The following is a 17,923-nucleotide window of genomic DNA, read 5'->3' on the forward strand; positions in this document are numbered from 1 at the left end:
CTGGACTGTTAAGAATCAAAGTTCAAAGTTCAAAGTAAATTTATTATTAAAGTACATATATATCACCATTTGCAACTCTGAGATTCACTTTCTTGTAACTTGAGATGAAGAGTCCTTGAAAGTGAGTCCATAGGTCGTGGGAACATTTCAGTGATGTTGAGTGAAGTTATTCCCTCAGGTTCAAGAGTCTGATAGTTGAGGGGTAATAACTGTTCCTGAACTAGGTGGTGTGAGCCCTGAGGCTCCTGTACCTGCCTGATAGCAAGAAGAGAGCATAGTCTGGACGATGGGGGTCTTTGATGATGAATGCTACTTTCCTGTGACAGTGCTCTGTGTAGATGTGCTCAGGAGGGCTTTGCCTGTGATGAATTGATCCTTCCACTACTTTTTGAAGGATTTTCCATTCAAGGCCATTGGTGTTTCCATACCAGCCGTGATGCAGCCAGTCAATATACTCTCCACCACACATCTATCGAAGTTTGTCAAAGTTTCAGATGCCATGCCGAAACTCTGCAAACTTCTTAGAAAGTAGTGGCGTTGCTGTGCTTTCCTCATAATGACAGTTACATGCTGCATCCAGGATAGACCATCTGAAATGATAACTCTCAGGAATTTCAAGTTGCTGGCTCTCTGATCCCCCACCGAGGACAGGTTCATGTACCTCTGCTTCCTCCTGAAGTCAATAATCAGCCCAGCTGGATGAATGGAAGGACAAAAAGAAAGGAGTCAGTGGAGATATGAAAACAGGATTCCTCAGATGATGTTGTGGATCTGGAAACCAAGAGTGGAGATCAGATCATAAAGGGAGCAATAGAAGAATTAATTTTCGAATACTCCGTTGAACTAAATGCACCTTCTCAAGATTAAGATGCACATCCTAGAAAGAAGAAAAGGAGAAAAAAGTGGAGGATAACATAAATGGTATGGAAATGGAAGAGAATAAATGAGACATAATTTGTTGGGAAATGAGCAAATGCAGAGATACTCAGAAGAAACTTGAAGAAGGAAAAGGAAGGTGAGAAAAAGAAAATCAAGCATTTGAAAAAGGGAGAAGAGAGAACGTGAATGAGAAAGAGAAATGTGAAAGAGAAAAGGAATGTGAGAAAGAAAAGGAGCAGGATAAAGAGAGAGAGAAATAAATGGGATCAGGAGAGAAGCAAGGATAGAAGTAGATCCATAGAGAGAAGTCAAGAAAAGGAGAAGGATGGTTTGCAGAGCTATCAGAGCCACTCCCTGCAGTCTCAGAGTCCATGCCTGCAACCACCATAGGGGAGGCCCCAGGACCTAAGATTGTTTTCACAGCCACATGTCTCTCCTGCCAAGCAGGGTGACCCCCCCACAAGAGTAAAAAATCTTTCATAGCAATAGATCTTCATGCCTGAATAGGATAATTTAAAATATACTGCTCTGTGGATGTCTATATAGTAGTTGTATTTTATGGCATACATACATACGTATACTATATACAGAGTAAATTGAGATGCATTCTATATGGAGTTGGAGTTTATAGCTAAGCAGGGAGGAATGATGAATATTTCAGTAATATTTGAGTAATATTGTAAATATATTGTTTGATTAAGCATTTTTGTTGTTTACATAAGGCATTGTGGGTTATATATGAAAGCACGTAAATGGCATATATCACCTTGCCACACTTCATATGGGCGCACTTTGCTTAAAGTAAAAACAAAGTCAGACTCACATTCTCAGTCCATGTTTTCTTTGAAATAGTTTTTGTGTTTTAGGGTTACAAGGCATAACAATAACCCTGTTTACAACTGTCTAAAAACTTCAGGATTTGTGCTCAATGTTCCCAGAATACTCGCACACTGAAATGTCAATTATCTAGCCTTGTTCTTTTCCTCAAATGAGATCCAGTACGGGCCCTGATCTAGCTGGACTGTCCATGTACTGTTTTAAGAAACTCTCCTGGATGCTCCTACGAGACTGTACCACATCCTATGCTTTTGCACTAAGGGAATCCTAGTCAATTTAGGGGGAGTTAAAATCACCCACTATGATAACCTTGTTTCTTTTACATCTTGAATAGTAGTATAGCAGTTAGCTCAACCATTTTATAGTGCCAACTGTAAGATAGGGTTCAATTCCTACTGCTCTCGGTAAGGGGTTTGTATGTTCTCCTATGACCATGTGAGTTTCCTCCCATATTCCAAAGATGTACAGTTACGGTTGGTGAGTTGTGGGCATGCTATGTTGCCGCTAGAAGCATGGAGATACTTGTGAGCCGCAAGTGATGCATTTCACTGCACGTTTCAATATACATGTGACAAATAAAGCTAATCTTTATATGGTCTTTCCTCTTATCTCCTGACTGAGGGTCCTATAATATAATCACCTCAGAGTGATTGTAACTTTCTTATTTTAGAGTTCTACCCATATTGTCTCAGTAGATGAGCCTCCCAGTTTGTCCTGAATCCAGCTGTGACATTCTCCCTAATTAGTAATGCAGCTCCTTCACTAGAGAAATTGTCTGGTCAGCTTCCAAAACAAACTTATTATGTAGAGTCCTGTTGTAAGCTCATGGTCTGCTTTCTTCACAGATGCGGTGTTTGTTTATGTAGTTGACTTTGTAATTTCAAGGCCATTTTCTGTTTGTAGGTTATGTGTATAAAACGATCAATACCATTTCTCATTTGTATTACACAACTAACTCATTATAGCAGCTGCTTGCCCCTGACAGCTGGAACGAGGTGACTGCACTGGAGTGGATGCTGAGAATGCTTATGGCAATTGCCTGGACTGGAAATACAAAGCTTCATGAAAAGATTCGATGAGCTTGGAATACTTTCTTTGGAACTGAGAAGGCTGATGGCATAAAGTGTTGTTTGCGGCCTTGAACCTTTCAGGCATTCCATGGAAATCAAGGATTACTTGCCTCCACTCCAGTCTTGTGGTTTCTGAAGTAGCTGAAGAGGCCAGTTTAGGATCTGCAGCTCCTGCTGCTGTGTCAGAAGATGTATGAAAGGGCAGACAGGTGATAGTTTGTAAAGTGGTTCAGCCACTGTGCAGGGCTTCTGGCTGCTCATAACAAATAGGCTCAGTAAATTCTGAATGCTCCAGGAGCTAGTTAGCCTGTTGCATTCACTTCTGGAGGTTTTAAGAACAGCAATAAATGTTTCTATCTCTCTACATGGCAATTTCTTTCAGTGATGGAGCTCAGAAGAGATTGCTTGCTTGGAGAGTCTGATGTCAGGCATGTGAATGATTTGGCCTGCCTGGTGGAGAGAACTGAGTTTATTAAGCAAATAAACATTATGCCCTCTCCCAGGCCATTATCTCCTTTGTTCATTTAGGGACCAAGATAAAGTCAGAGAAGTAAATAGTAAGGATGTGTACTCATTGACTGCTTTATTAGGTACAGGAGGGACCAAGAGTTTATTTCTCAAAGAAGATAGGGTGAGAACCCACTGGACATAGTTATTGGTAAAGGATTATGGGAGATGTAAAAAGTTTTTACTGCAGGGTGAGTGTGTCTGAAACTCATGGCTTGAAAGAACTGCAGATGCAAAAACATGCAGCACATGTAAACTGTACAGGGATATACATTTAAAACTTGTAATCTGTTTTTTATTTTGTGTGTCATACTCTGCTGGAGCCTCGGTGACCACTTTTTCAAGTGGTTATCTTGGAGGAAGGATTCTGTGAGTGGTCCCTCACGTCCTTCTCACAGCGCAGTTCTTTCTTGTATCATTCTGTATAATTTATACATAATTTATGTTTTTTCTTGTAAGTATTGTATATCTGATGCTATGTACCTGTATTAGGCAGTCAGAAGAGATTATAACAATCAGCTGATTTACTGGGACTGTTTCACTGCAAAATTTACAGTAAATGATCATTAGAACAGGAGAACTTGGACCAGGAATCGTTTCTTCAAGCTTTATCGAGTTCATGACTGTCCTTCCATTCTGGCTCCAGTTTTGATGCATTATCACATGAGCAGTTATCAAAAATTCTTGAACGCTGAGTTTATATATGCACAGGTGCAAGGAAAAACCTACTTGCAGCAACATCACATGTAAGCAGCAAAATCACATGTAAATAGCATCAGATATACAATATTTACAAGAAAAAAACAAATTATATATAAATTATACAGAATGATACAAGAAAGAACACAATTACTGAACTAATAACACAACCTATGGACTCAGTTTCTAGGACTCTACAACTTATGTTCTCAGTATTAATTGTCTATCTATCAATATACAAGACATTCTCATCATCTCATTTTGAAAAGGCATAATCCTTATTCAGAGGCTGTAACCTCTATTTTAGATTGCTTAGTCAGAGAGAACATTCTTCATGCATCCAGCCTGCTTCATAAGAATATTTTCTCCGAGTTTAAAGAGATAATTTTTCATTCTTCTAACGATGAGAGAATACTTATTTAGTCTCCACAGTCTCTACTCATGTGGCATACCTGCCATCCCAGGAACCAGTCAGTGACTCTTTGTTGTATTTCCTCTGTAACAAATATTTCCTGTTACTGAGAATGCCAAAGCTGTGTGCTGGATGCCGTACCTGACACCTCCACACATCAGCATTAAAAGGAGATAAATGAGCTGGCAAGAGTGAAAAATCTCTTAATGGAAATGTAAAATATGTATTTATTAGTTTAGTACCTATTTTATAATAATATTTCATTAATACTATGCTTTAATCCCATTAAAATTGTAATGGACTTAGTTTCTGCAAGTGTTGATCTGTAGTACATCCTTTACTTTTCTGTTTCTTTCCTCTGTCCTTCTAGCAAATAATCATGACTAATAATGAATCTGCTTAGAAAGGCTTTGTATGTTGTAAATAATGCATAGTTCATTGGCAGAAGTTCTGAATTAGATAATTTAACACAAGTGGTGCCCATCCTTCCCCACACATTACTTTCCTCATCCCTTTGACTCAAAAGCAATGTTATGTCACAATTTATCACACTAAATTATTTCCTTTTGATTATTACCTGGCAACATTAGATGTTGTAAGGGGCTTAAATATGCATTGGATTATTTAAAAAAAAAATCAAATGATTACATGTGCAGATATAACTAATAAAATTCTGGGTTAAATTGCTTAATTCTGAAGACCATCTACATCTTTTTCTTCATTTACTTAAAAGTAGAACTTTGTTCCTTCTCTCATAAAACTTATTTTCTCTACTGAGAAATAACATGCAGTACGTACAGCCACAGCATCAGTCATTGTGATACATGACTGTGTCAGGTTGGGAAACATTTCCTTGTATCCAGGAGCAAGCAAAGCTTTACATATATCATTAGTTGAAATTGCTGTCTTCTCTGGAATTGGTTACTGCAAGAGTTCTATGAAACAAATCATATGCTTGAACTACGCTTTTTTGCTGTTGGTGAATTAAGTATGTATTGGATTTCTATGCATGCATGTGTAATGCAGTTATGGAGATAAGCTAGAGATCAGATACCAGTGTATTTGACTTTTTAAACCATCACTGGTGTGTTTGAATTTTCACCCTTTCTCGTCATTGACTCTAGTTGCTGAATCACTAAGTTGTTCAAAGGAGCAATCAGTGGCCTGACCTGACCTTTGAAACAGATTACAAAAGTTGATGCCATTTGATCTGAAGGGGACTGTTACATCTGTGGAAAAAGATAAGTGGAGAGAACTGCTTTTGTTATTTTAATGTTTTGAGTTGTTTTTATTTGGTATTTAACTGTATTTACAATTTTAATAGTAATTTGGTGTCCTTACCGATCAGAAACATTTAAAAAATGTTCAAAAGCTTTTGAAATTGTTGAGCAGTTTTAGGCCATAATGAGATTTTGAAGGCGGGGTCTCGGAGGTTTGTTTTCTGATACTTAGTGGCCACTAAAGCTTTGTTAAACCTCATCTCTCAGTTATGGGATTTGGAGTTTGATTGAACCCATGCATCTGCTCTCGTTTAGTCTGAGTTTGGAGGGTGTATTGGATGTAAGTCCAGCTAACCCACTTCAGCAAGTATGACTTGATCCATTTGGTTCACAGTGTTCTTCAATCACCAATTAATGTGAGCCAAAATCAAGGAGAAGAGATCTTTCAAAGTTCATGGAGAAATACAGTCCATTGAAACACTGTCTGAATATTTGGTTTATTCTCATGTGGTTCAGGTAATGGAACAGAACAAGCAAAAGAAATTCTGTTTCACTGTGAGCGATTTCTTGTTGAGATGTGACAGGTGACACTTTTTGCTCTGGGACCAACTTGCAGTGGAGACAAAGTATGAATGGCAGCAAGCAGCTGCTTCTGAGATGGAGTGGCATAGATGACACTTACTAAGTTTTATGAGCCTTGTAAAGGTTGCTACTGAACTTTTTATACTCCTGCAAAATTTTGCACTGTGTAATTTCTAACATACAGTTCAAGTGATAAGTTGATAAGTGACTTTTTCAATTTTAGTAAAGTCAGTTCAAGATTTACATCAATTTTTAGCAGGTGTGGGTTTCTTGTAAGGGCCTTTCTCATATTATGCTTGTTTAGATGTTTGTCAAGTTACTTGGATTCTACAAATGAAGTGCTTCTGAGAAATCAGAATCTAGATCAAAATATTTTGACTGTTTCTTTAACATTACTGAAAAAAGCAATTTTATCTGTTATTTAGCAAAGGGAGCACAGACAGTTTGGGATGACAGCTGTGGAGATACTAACTAAATAACTGTCATTTAGATTACCATAATATGAAAATTTTTATGGCACTAAAATTCTATGAAGATTTGACTATAATGCAATGAACAAATATATTTTTAGGGGATTGTAGAGAACTGTAGAAAAGTTAAATCTCCTCAAATAAAAAGTTCTCAGTTCCAATAAAGGGACCTCAACCTAAAACACTGCTACTCTACAGAAATATTATATGACTTGCTGAGTATTTCTCGTATTTTTCATAACTAAAGCCAAAGATGTTTTCTTTTCTTAATTATCATAAGCTTACTCTGAACGTTTTGTTGCAGGTTACAATTTTTGCATTAGTTCAGAGTAAAGGGTTTAATTACATACAAATGATGTGAGTTTATGTCTACAATTTTCTGAGTGGTGCTTGGATGCCAAAGACAAATTAAGTACTTAGATAGACTGGGTGAAAAACATCCTGTATTTTCCTGTTTGTTCCCATTTGGAGACAACTTTGAAGATAAATTCTTAAGGTGATGTGTTTAAATTACTCTGGGGATTCAAATTGTCCACACAGCTTTCTTGAGCCATGTCGACAAAATAAATATGCAGCCAAGTTAAAATCCATCAACAACAAATGGTATCTCCATTGGATAGCCACTGAATCTTGAACACTGCTGTCCGCAATGCATATAGAAACATAGAAAATAGGTGCAGGAGTAGGCCATTCGGCCCTTTGAGCCTGCACCGCCATTCAGTATGATCATGGCTGATCACATCCAACTCAGAACCCTGTACCAGCCTTCCCTCCATACCCCCTGATCCCCTTAGCCACAAGGGCCATATCTAACTCTATGATAATTACTCACAATTTATGTTGGAGGTTTATGTATTATCTGAAATATTTATATTTTGGGTGTCAGTCTGGTGGTTTGCACAATATCTATGTTTTCTTCTTCCAACTCTTCTGTTCAGTTGCAATGTTAAAATTCCTAGAACTTTTAAGAAGGTGAAAGCCAAATATGATTTAGTGCAAGCACAAGAGTAAGAAGTATATTAAGTATATTTTTGTGCAAAATCACTAGAATTTGAAGTTATCAGAATTTGAAGTTTTGAGAGATAAAAGGAATAAATTGCAATTAAGTGCTCCATTACAATTGTACTGAAGAAACAAAAAGCAAAAAGATTAATTTATCCAGTTGTTTTGGTTGATCAGACACAGGTTTCTAAAGCGAGTTAATTGATGCTGTTGAGTGTTCTTTTTAAATGAATGCTCTCATTGAAAAGATGCCCATTAATTGATGTGCAGTGCATTACTAAACATGATGCTTTCATTGTTACAGTTCCAGAAAAAGCTCTGATTTAATTTCTTGTTTTCAATTGCTTTACTTTTATGAAACTACTTTCACATTCCAGTCTGCAAGGGAGTTTGGAACTTGAAATATGCAAACAGAAGCTTTCTGTAAATGTATTGTGCTTGAACTGTGGAGATATTTGGATAGAGGAGTCTAGGCTTGTTTAAAATGGAAATTAGCTTCTAGATCATGCACAGGAAACGTATGCCATTTTGAGACTGAACCAGATACAGCGTGTGTCCTGCACACTTTTCTTTATGTATATTGTCCAATGACAGTGGCACTTTAACTCTGAGATGCTCTGCATTCATTTAACCCACTAGGCTTCACAAGAACAACATTAATTTACTTATGCCTTTTCTATCCACTAACTTGACGCATCCAACCACAATTCATGACATCACCTCTAGAGCCCACTTCCCATTTGATGGTGGTCTAGTGTTAGTGGGCTTCTCAGTTCATTTCCCAATTCATATCCTAATGACAGCTTCTTTGAATAAATGTCAGGCTAATGACCTGTAATGTTCTAGATCGTCCAATCCATGAGAGGAATCATAATCCCAGTTAATTGATAAACATGTTACCAAGGAATCACATGCAGAACTGTTCCTCTCTTTAAGATCCTTGTGAAGATACTATTGGATCCATGGCTTGATTTTGTATTCTTCCCTATTTGTGGATTCCTGCCCATATTAGTGCAACTGTTACTGTAACAGGTTTACCAATGGCAGCAATTTGGCATATGGGATTGGATGAATTTTACCACCATTTTTCATTTAATGTGTTGGAGATCAGAAGTTTAATGAAGGTTAATGGAAAAACAATTTAAAGTCAATTGAAAATTGTGCAGGAGAAAGATTGCCCATAGTATTTTTAATATAAATTGGAAAAACATGTTGGGGAGCTCATGATAAAGAAATTGGAGTAGTTGAAGGATAGATAACAAAAACCAAGATCAGAGTTGTATCAGTGCTGTAGGTCTGATAAGGGCTTTGGGGAAGGAAAGTAGTTAGCTTTGCAGAGACAGGAAGCATATCTAATCTGGAAAAATGTGAAGTTGCTTATTTTGGGAGGAAGAACAGAGAACAGCTTGTTGACGGCTGCTCCTTCTCAGGGGAGAATCCAGAACCAGAAGGCATTGTTTCAGAATAAGCATGGGATCCCAATTACGAGAGAGTAATGGAAGAAATTTTCTCTGAGGATTGTGTGGCTTTTACTGTCCTTGCTGCAGAGAGTTGTTAGGGTGAAGTCATTAACTATATTTAAGACTTGGATAACTGGGTGTCTAAACAGAAAGGGAATGGAGGATTATGGGGAAAGGGCAGGAAAGCAAACTTGAACAAAAAACATCAGATCAGCCAATATTCTGTTGAATAATGGAATAGTATCAATGGGTTGAATGGCTCACACTCGTTTTCGACTGTTTATGGTGCTGCAAGAGGATATACTATTGTTTGTAACTTAGCTTAGAGCAAGGCAGGTAACTGATGTTGTGCACAGGGTCACTTTGCCAAAGCCACCAACTGAAAGGGAGGATAAAATTGAAGCAAAAATCTCAGACAGGATGGTGTTAGATTTTTTTTTAATATAGGAAACTAAATGAGAAGCCTTTGTCCATTACATACGAAAATGGAGATTGATAAGATTTCTCAGACGTACATATGATTTTCTTTGGGCTTTCATAGTACAGTGCATGATACTGAGGTAATTATAAAGAAATATTGTGAAAAGAATTTTGCACTATGTGATTCATTTTATATTTGTAAACCTCTGTTGTGAAGGAAAATAGAGGATTCTAATTTTTATAAAGTTTTTAATATTCTGAATGGGCCCTCCGTGGAGCTAATGCGTTCTCACGTGGAGATAGTCAGTGACACCTAAGAGTTGCGGGGGGGGGGGCGCAGTTTGGTATAGTTTATCAAAAACATTGGTGTGGCTGCAGCTTGAATACTGTATTGTGCACATTGCTGATTGCAACACCACAGGAAGAACACCGAAGAGCATGCAGAGGAGATTTACCTTGGAGGAGCATTGAGTTAGATGAGAGTGGATAGTCTGCGTTTGTTTCTTGAAGGATGATCTAATGGAGATAACATTAAAATAAGAGCCATGAATAGGTTATGTAACAAGAAACCTTTCCCCCTTAAGTTTATTATGATTTTCATTCAATCTCTGCTTTTAGGTTCTATAGCTTGCTTTCACTCTTTTCAGCATTAAATTGGACCATGCCTGGCCCATCTCCAATGAGTCAATTGTGACCCTCTTTTACCTATGACATGATCCAGCATTTAAGGTTTTGATTTCATACTCCTCCTAATTGAAGTTTCCTTTCCTGTCCCATTCCTATGTCCATTAGTTCAATCAATTCTATTTCACACAGTACCTTGGGACTTCTCTGTTTCAAAGGGCAGTGCAGCTCTGTGTAGAGTTGTTACTTCATAACTCGAATGATCCAGGTTCAGTTCTGACCTTGAGTGTGGTCTGTGTGCAGTTTTCACATTCTCCTTCTGAACACTTGGGTATCCCACTGCCCTGGGTACTCTGGTTTCCTCCAGGCCACAAAGACACGTGGGAGGTTGGCCACACGTTTCCCTATTGCAAAACCGAGTGTAGAATCTGAAGGGAGTTGACAGGAATGTGGGGAGAATAAAACGGGATTAATATAAGGTTAAGCTAAATAGGTGTTTACCAGGTGGGCCAAAAGTTTTCTTTCTGTGCTTCATGACTTGGTGATTCTGTCTGAGTGAAAATTCCACTAACTTTTGCACTTGTCCTTTATGCCTTAGGTTTAACAGAACTTTCTATCACAGAGCCATTTCTAGGTATGAGTTCTTCTAATTTAGTAGATTAACTGTAGCTAAACATGGCAATTTTATCTTCATACTGATATGTGGTTATTTCTTTTAAATGTCGAGAGAAAATTGATGGTTTCTACATTTGCTCTTTTAATTCCTGTCCTATAATTTCACCTCATTTCCTCTTTATACTGGATGTTATATCCTCTGAGTTTAGGAATTTAAGATATTAATCTACTTCCTAATTTTGCAGTTCCATTTTTATGCCATCTCCTGAGAAATCTGTTAAACTTGTAGATAAATTCAAAAAAACCCTTCAAAGCATTGGTGCAGGAAATTAGGTAGCTTCAAAGGTGATGGATGTGTTAATGTATAGTGTAAGGTTTCATAACATATTTCAAGCTTCAAAAAAACCTTTCTAATTTCCTGTTATGCTTTATAAACAGAATGAGTACGATGGAACCTGAGATTACATTTCATCAAATTCAGCTCAATTCATATACTCAATATTAAGGTTGATTTTTTTTTCAAATTTATCCTCGATGTTCATTGTGAGCTTCAGGAAGGGGAAGTCAGAACATCCACCAGTCCTCATTAAAGGGTCAGCAAAGCAGCTTTAAATTCCTGGGTGTTAACATCTTGGAGGATCAAACACATTGATACAATCATGAAGTGTCACAAGCACAGGTCTCCAGGTCATTGAGGACATCTTCAGGATTTGTTGTTTCAACAAGGTAGTATCCATCATTAAAGACTGTCACCATCTGAGACATGCCTTTTCTTGTTACTACCAGCAGGGAGGAGGTACAGGAACCTGAACACACATATTCAATGCTTTACGAATGCCTTCTTTCCCTTCTCCATCAGCCAGTGAATCCAATGACACATAACTCATTATTGATTTTGTACTATTTATTTATTTTCTAATTTATAGTAACTTATGTCTTTGCATGGTACTACTACTTCAAAACAATATAAGACATTTATAATAAACCTGATTCTGACTTGGGTTGCTGGCAAAGGGAATATCTGCTGCTGATCTCTGTTTGCCCCTGAGAAGTTCACAATGACCTGATGCCATTGGAATAGCCCAAGTGAATCACGGCTGTGCATTTTATAGATGGGACACATTGAGTCAGAGTGTGCTGCTGGTGGAGGAAGTGAATATCCTAGATCTTGTTGAGCTGCTGGAGCCACACTTCTCCAGGAAAGTGGAGAATATTCTGAAACCCCCATGACTTATTTGACAGTCCATAGGATTTGTGACCATATTCATTTCATTAGGACTTCCTACTTCCTTTTGTGCAGTATCACCAATTACTGCTTCAGCTTCAGTCTGTTTGCTGCTGAAAACCATTTCCATGATGTTACTTTTAAATTTGCTGGCATCACTGTTCTCATGGCCAGTCATTCACTTTCCATCCTTTATGGTCCAAAACGCATACCCTATGTTTTTCCAATTCCATCTCTGAAACTTGCACTTGTGCATTCATATTGGTCGCAAGTCCAGCATTGCCTTGGACTTTAGGTATTCAACCTACTGCTCAAGATTCCTCAACAACTTTGTCCCTCCCTAATTCTTTAACCCTTACTTTCAACCCATCAGCTGAAGCAGTGTAACTTTGTGGCTGGTACAGAAGTCATAATAATTGAGTTCTTAAAACTTTCCACTGCGCAAACATGAACATTGCCCTAATAAGTTATTTACTTTAGTCTGTTTGTCGTTTAGTGAATTTGAGAAGTTCTACATTTAAGGTGGTGTGCAAGTCCAAGTCTCAAAAATTCATTCATCATGGAATTAAGAGAACATGGCAGCAAAGTGCTAAGGTCACTGTACTAGCATCCGGCAGAGTTTTGGACAACAGATACAGAGACATAAGCTTATAACCAATCATGGCAACTGAGAAAGCTAAATTCAAGTAGTTAAAATACAAATCTGAATTGAGAAGGTAGTCCCAATAAGTGCAATCATGAAACTAAACAATTCTTGTGGGGAAAAAACATCTAGTTAACTCAGAGTCAAGCACCATGGAACAAATCTGTTGGTTCACTGACTTTAGTAATGTACTCAGGAAGGAAATCTGCCATCCTATATCAGTCTGGTTTACATGTGACTCCAGACTCATCAATGTATTTTTTACTTAGAGGCCTCCTTAACTGAGGCAAATTCAGGATAGACAAACATACAGGCACATTGATGCCTGTATTGTGTAAACGATTAGGTAAAGAAATGTTATTGTACACCAACTAGTGTGTCTTTGACACTCCATCCACCAGAGAAAGCAGGATCTCCCAGTGGCCACACATTTTAATTCCACGTCCCATTCCCATTCTGATATGTCTATCCACGGCCTCCCCTACTGTAAAGATGAAGCTACACTCAGGTTGGAGGAACAACACCTTATATTCCATCTGGGTAGCCTCCAACCTGATGGCATGAACATCGACTTCTCAAACTTCCGCTAATGCCCCACCTCCCCCTCATACCCCATCTGTTATTTATTTATATACACACATTCTTTTTCTCTCTCTGCCCCTCTCACTATACCCCTTGCCCATCCTCTGGGTTTTTCCCCCCTCCCCCTTTTCTTTCTCCCTGGGCCTCCCGTTCCATGATTCTCTCATATCCCTTTTGCCAATCAACTGTCCAGCTCTCGGCTTCATCCCTCCCCCTCCTGTCTTCTCCTATCATTTTGGATCTCCCCCTCCCCCTCCCACTTTCAAATCTCTTACTAGCTCTTCTTTCAGTTAGTCCTGACGAAGGGTCTTGGCCTGAAACGTCGACTGTACCTCTTTCTAGAGATGCTGCTTGGCCTGCTGTGTTCACCAGCAACTTTTATATGTGTTGCTGTCTTTGACAAAGGCTCAGTAAGCTTATCACTCTTTCGCATCTTCTAGCAGCTAATTAATGTCTTTTGTTCTCAACTGCTTTCTACTCATAAATTGTCAAGTGTAATGCTTTCCATTACCATGCAGCTCTAGACACCAGCTTATCAAAGTATTCCATTTCTGCTTGTTTGTGAAAGGGAGAGCACAGTGGACATTTGCTGTGAAATTTAATTGGCCTGTACTCTCTGGAAGAAAGCCTTCTGCGTTTATTTAAAATTGATTAGTCTGCAAATCATCTGCATGTGTGGGCCCAAAACAACTAAGGCATTGAAAAGAAATCTGCACATGCAACACCAGAGCTGTTTGTTTAAGGAATATAGTTTTTTGGCATGGTGGAAGAAATCTGAAATGAGAGAAATAAAATATTCAGTGCCTGAAGCACATGCTAACAATAACATTAACATTAAAATACAGAAAAAAAATAGAAAATATACCCTGAATTTATGGTTATTATCTTAAGCAAATATGGTTACAAATCTGTTGCCATTATTCCAATTTCAGCTGAACAATTTATTTATACTTCATGAACAATTTCTCAAACCAAGGTGCTTTTCACAACTTCTGTTTAAACCTTGGCAGTTACAGGAATGGAGTGCACTTCAATTACTGCGCCTATTCCAGCTGTGGCCTGGCATTACATTATACTGCATCAGAGCAGTGCAATTACTTGTCATCAGCTGACCTGAAAGCAGATCCGGATTGGAAAGCTGTGTGCTTGCAGCTGCAATGTAGGCTGATTTCAGGGACAAGGTTCTACTGTCTCTCAAATATAGCATAAGCACAGAAGAAGTTATTCTGTAGGCTTCAGGATGCAGATATGGGTTGCACTGCCAGCATTGTTCTACTTGAAGTCATTCATTCCATGGTTCAGAGGAACTGTGCAAATATCTGCACTCGGCACCAGAAACAGTTGTCACTTGAATTTTTGCCACTGGATGAATCTGATGAAATGAGCAGACCCAGAACTCTCCTAATAATGGTACAGTATTTTTTTTCTGTATGAATAATTTACAAATATCTAAAGATTAGTTGACTCTTTGGCATTCATAATAGTAATGAAATATGCCCTGATCTTTATACAACATGTTGGTGAGGGATTGAGAATTAAATAGTGTTTTATTTAGGGCAGATAAGTCGAGTTCCAATGCAAATAACGCTATTAAGTTGAAGCAAATAGAAACCTGAAGTCACTCACTCATTTTAACAATGATTTTTGCAGTAAACAAAATCATCCAGGTATTATTTTTAAAACTTTAAAACTGTAAATTCTAGAAGTTTTTGATTAAAAATTCTAAAAGCCAAGAAATATCACTGTAAAATAAATTGTTCTTTAACATGAGGTGTTAAGGACTCTACTGTTTGTGATTGCCAGTTTATAAATTTTAGAGCATTTTAACAAAACAGTAATTATATATAATTGTTGGATCCTCTTCAATAATGGACTGCTTCTAATTTCTCTACTGGGCAATTACATAATATGTTTAATTAAGGTAGCAAGATTTTCACTGGATATGATCGCAGTTATATTAATAATTTGATTTGGATCAACAGTCTTCAACTTTGTGATAATGGACTTATAGAAAGCTTTTTTCCAAAATTGTTAGAGTTACAAAGTATAATGAGTAGAGCACAGCAAAAGCCAAAGAGAAGCAAACTGCTGTGGTTTTAATATTTAACCAATTATGCAACATAGCCAATCAACTATTAAACATCACAGCTTCTTCCAATGTACGTGAGAGCACCAAGATAATTAAGGGTCTAACATGCACCCTTGTGAGTTTTGATCAAACTTATTTAGATATGGATGGATATTAAGTGGCCTTTTAATCTGCTAGTGTCGGTCAAAAGTAGATGACTCCTCCTTTCTCCTACTGCTGCCAACTTTGAAGACTCTTGGATTAAGTGCAGGTATTCAATGCCATGCATCAATTCTTCTTGTCAACTTTCACAATGTGCATAAATATAAAATATAAGCCTTAGCTAGGTGTATAGGAAGCACCCAGACAAACTAGTGTAGGTCAGTATAGAAATTCCACTCCTTTTACTGAAATTGTGGAGGCAGATTGTGGAGTCAAGTAGTCTTAATTCCATCCCTTAAATTAATATGCAAGCTAAATCTGAAATTCATGGGTAGAACTTGATGCATTATCTCAACTAACTGGGGAATGAGGATGGTGATAACATTCATTTTAAGAGGAATGGAGTAAAAAAGCAAGGATGTGATAATTGGTCAGACTGCACTTGGAATATGGTGTGCTGCTGTGAATGACATTCAAAGAATGGATGTACTGGCATTGGAGAGGATCTAGAGGAGTCACATGAGAATTATTCCGTGAATAAACTGGTTGAGGTGTGAGGAGCATTTGGTGGCTCTGGGCCTGTACTCGCTGGAGTTTAGAAGAATGAGGAGGGGACCTCATTGAAACCTATCCAATATCAAAAGGCCATGACAGAGTGGACATGGAGAAGATGTTTCCTGTAATGGGTGAGTCTAGGACCAGAGGGCACAACCTCAGAATACAAGGATGCCTCTTCAGAAGGAGATGAGGAGGAATTTCTTTAAGCAGAGGGTAGTGAATCTGTGGAATTCATTGCTACAGATGGCTGTGGAGGCCAAGTCATTGGGTATATTCAAAGGAGAGGTTGATCTGCTCTTGATTAGTAAGGGCATCAACGGTTGTGGGGAGAAGGTAGGAGGTGAGGGTTGACGGGGATAATAAATCAGCCTTAATGAATGGTGGAGCAGATTCAATGGGACAAATAGCCTTATTCTGTTTCTATGTCTTATGCTGTTAAGTAACTGATAGATTGTGCAGTTAGCCAAAAATGAGAGACATAAAATATTGCATTTTGTTTTGTTTTCTACTAACTTCTGATATCGGTGATGCTTTTACATGCAATCCTAATATTATAAATCCAAAGCATTTGGCAGATAACCATTTGTTAATTTCTTATTTTCCACACATTCAGCCAGAATGTTACTTAAGATGAATTGAAATAGAAAATAAAATCTGCAAATGCTGGATATCTGAAATAAACGCAGGAAAGTTTGGAAACTCACAGATGATTTTTGCTACCTGTCTGATTTGACATTCAGTTAGAGTTAAAGTTGCGGCTCTTATTTACTTTGGATAATGACCATATCCAAAATCCTACCTCCTTACTAATAATCCATGTGGAAAAGAGTTTCCATTTTTGATTTATTTATTTGAATAAACAAGTACTCAACTGAAACTGAGTTAGGTTTCATAGGAAAAGTTGTCTTTGAACAAGTCATATTTAGTGAAAGCAATCATAAAAAAACAAATCATATTCACTGCATTTATCTTATTTGTGCTAGAAACATTGTGATGATACTGGGTTTGCTGATCACAAAGTTCTAAACTCAAGTGAAGACCTTAAGGCCTATCGGAGATAAATAGCCACGCGTACTATCACTAAAGGGAGAGTCTTCAAAAGCTAGTTTACTTCCCTGTTTATTCTGCATGATGAGTTTAGCTGCCAATACCCACTATTTGGCCAGTGGGTCCCCTGTCCTTACCTAGGAGAGTATACTTCCAGCTAGCATAGTAGTTTAAAATGCAGATCATTTATTTTCAGAGATACATGTTCAAATCCAAACAACACTTTTAAAACATATTTAAAACTGACAGAAAATTTCTATCTTAAATATTTCAAAATTACAAACCATTTCCAAATCACAAAGGATTAAGGATTTCCAAAACATAGGTGCAGTTCCTATAAACTAAAGAGATGTGCCCAAGTGGCAGATAAACAAGTCATCCCTCGCAGAAACTGAAGCTGGAGACGTGGATTCTAATTCCCCCCAAGTTTCTTCCAGGTTTCTTGATGCTCCTAAACTATTCCTAATAAACCTGAATTGCTGTCTACATTTGTACCATTTTCTTTCACTTGGGTGACTTCACACGTGTATGATTTTTCCTCAGATATCCTTTTAATGATCTAAAAGCATCTTGAACACACAAATCTCAGCAAAAGTTGTAAATGTTGTAAAGCTAACTTCCTTGAGTACAGAAAAACTTCCAACTATAAACACTTCAGTTGTTGATCTGCTAAATGATATTATCCATCTGATCAGCAAGCTTCCTTGAACTGCTGTCTGTTTTAAAACAAACCAAATTAAACAACCCATTATCTTACACTGACCTCTTGATCAGTAATGAGTCGGTGCAGTGAGCCAGCATCTTGCCTCTTACAGACAGGGCATCTGTGCTATTAACAGAG

General features: G+C 37.8%; 1 protein-coding gene across 4 annotated transcripts in view; it reads left to right on the forward strand.

The window, feature by feature from the left end:
* The window catches only part of dock10 (dedicator of cytokinesis 10), a 299,700-nt gene that overhangs the window by 46,687 nt on the left and 235,090 nt on the right, over positions 1-17,923 (forward strand). Inside the window, exon 1 of one of the 4 annotated variants that reach the window (XM_063045868.1) lies at positions 14,373-14,657. The exons of the other annotated variants lie outside the window; for them this stretch is intronic. Within the exon in view, the coding sequence (XP_062901938.1) occupies positions 14,496-14,657 (162 nt within the window). The 5' untranslated portion in view covers positions 14,373-14,495. Of the gene's footprint in view, positions 1-14,372; positions 14,658-17,923 lie in introns of those variants that run through there. 4 annotated transcript variants of the gene reach the window in all.

This window comes from Mobula hypostoma, chromosome 4 (genome assembly GCF_963921235.1).
Source record: "Mobula hypostoma chromosome 4, sMobHyp1.1, whole genome shotgun sequence".
NCBI classification, from domain to species: Eukaryota; Metazoa; Chordata; class Chondrichthyes; order Myliobatiformes; family Myliobatidae; genus Mobula; species Mobula hypostoma.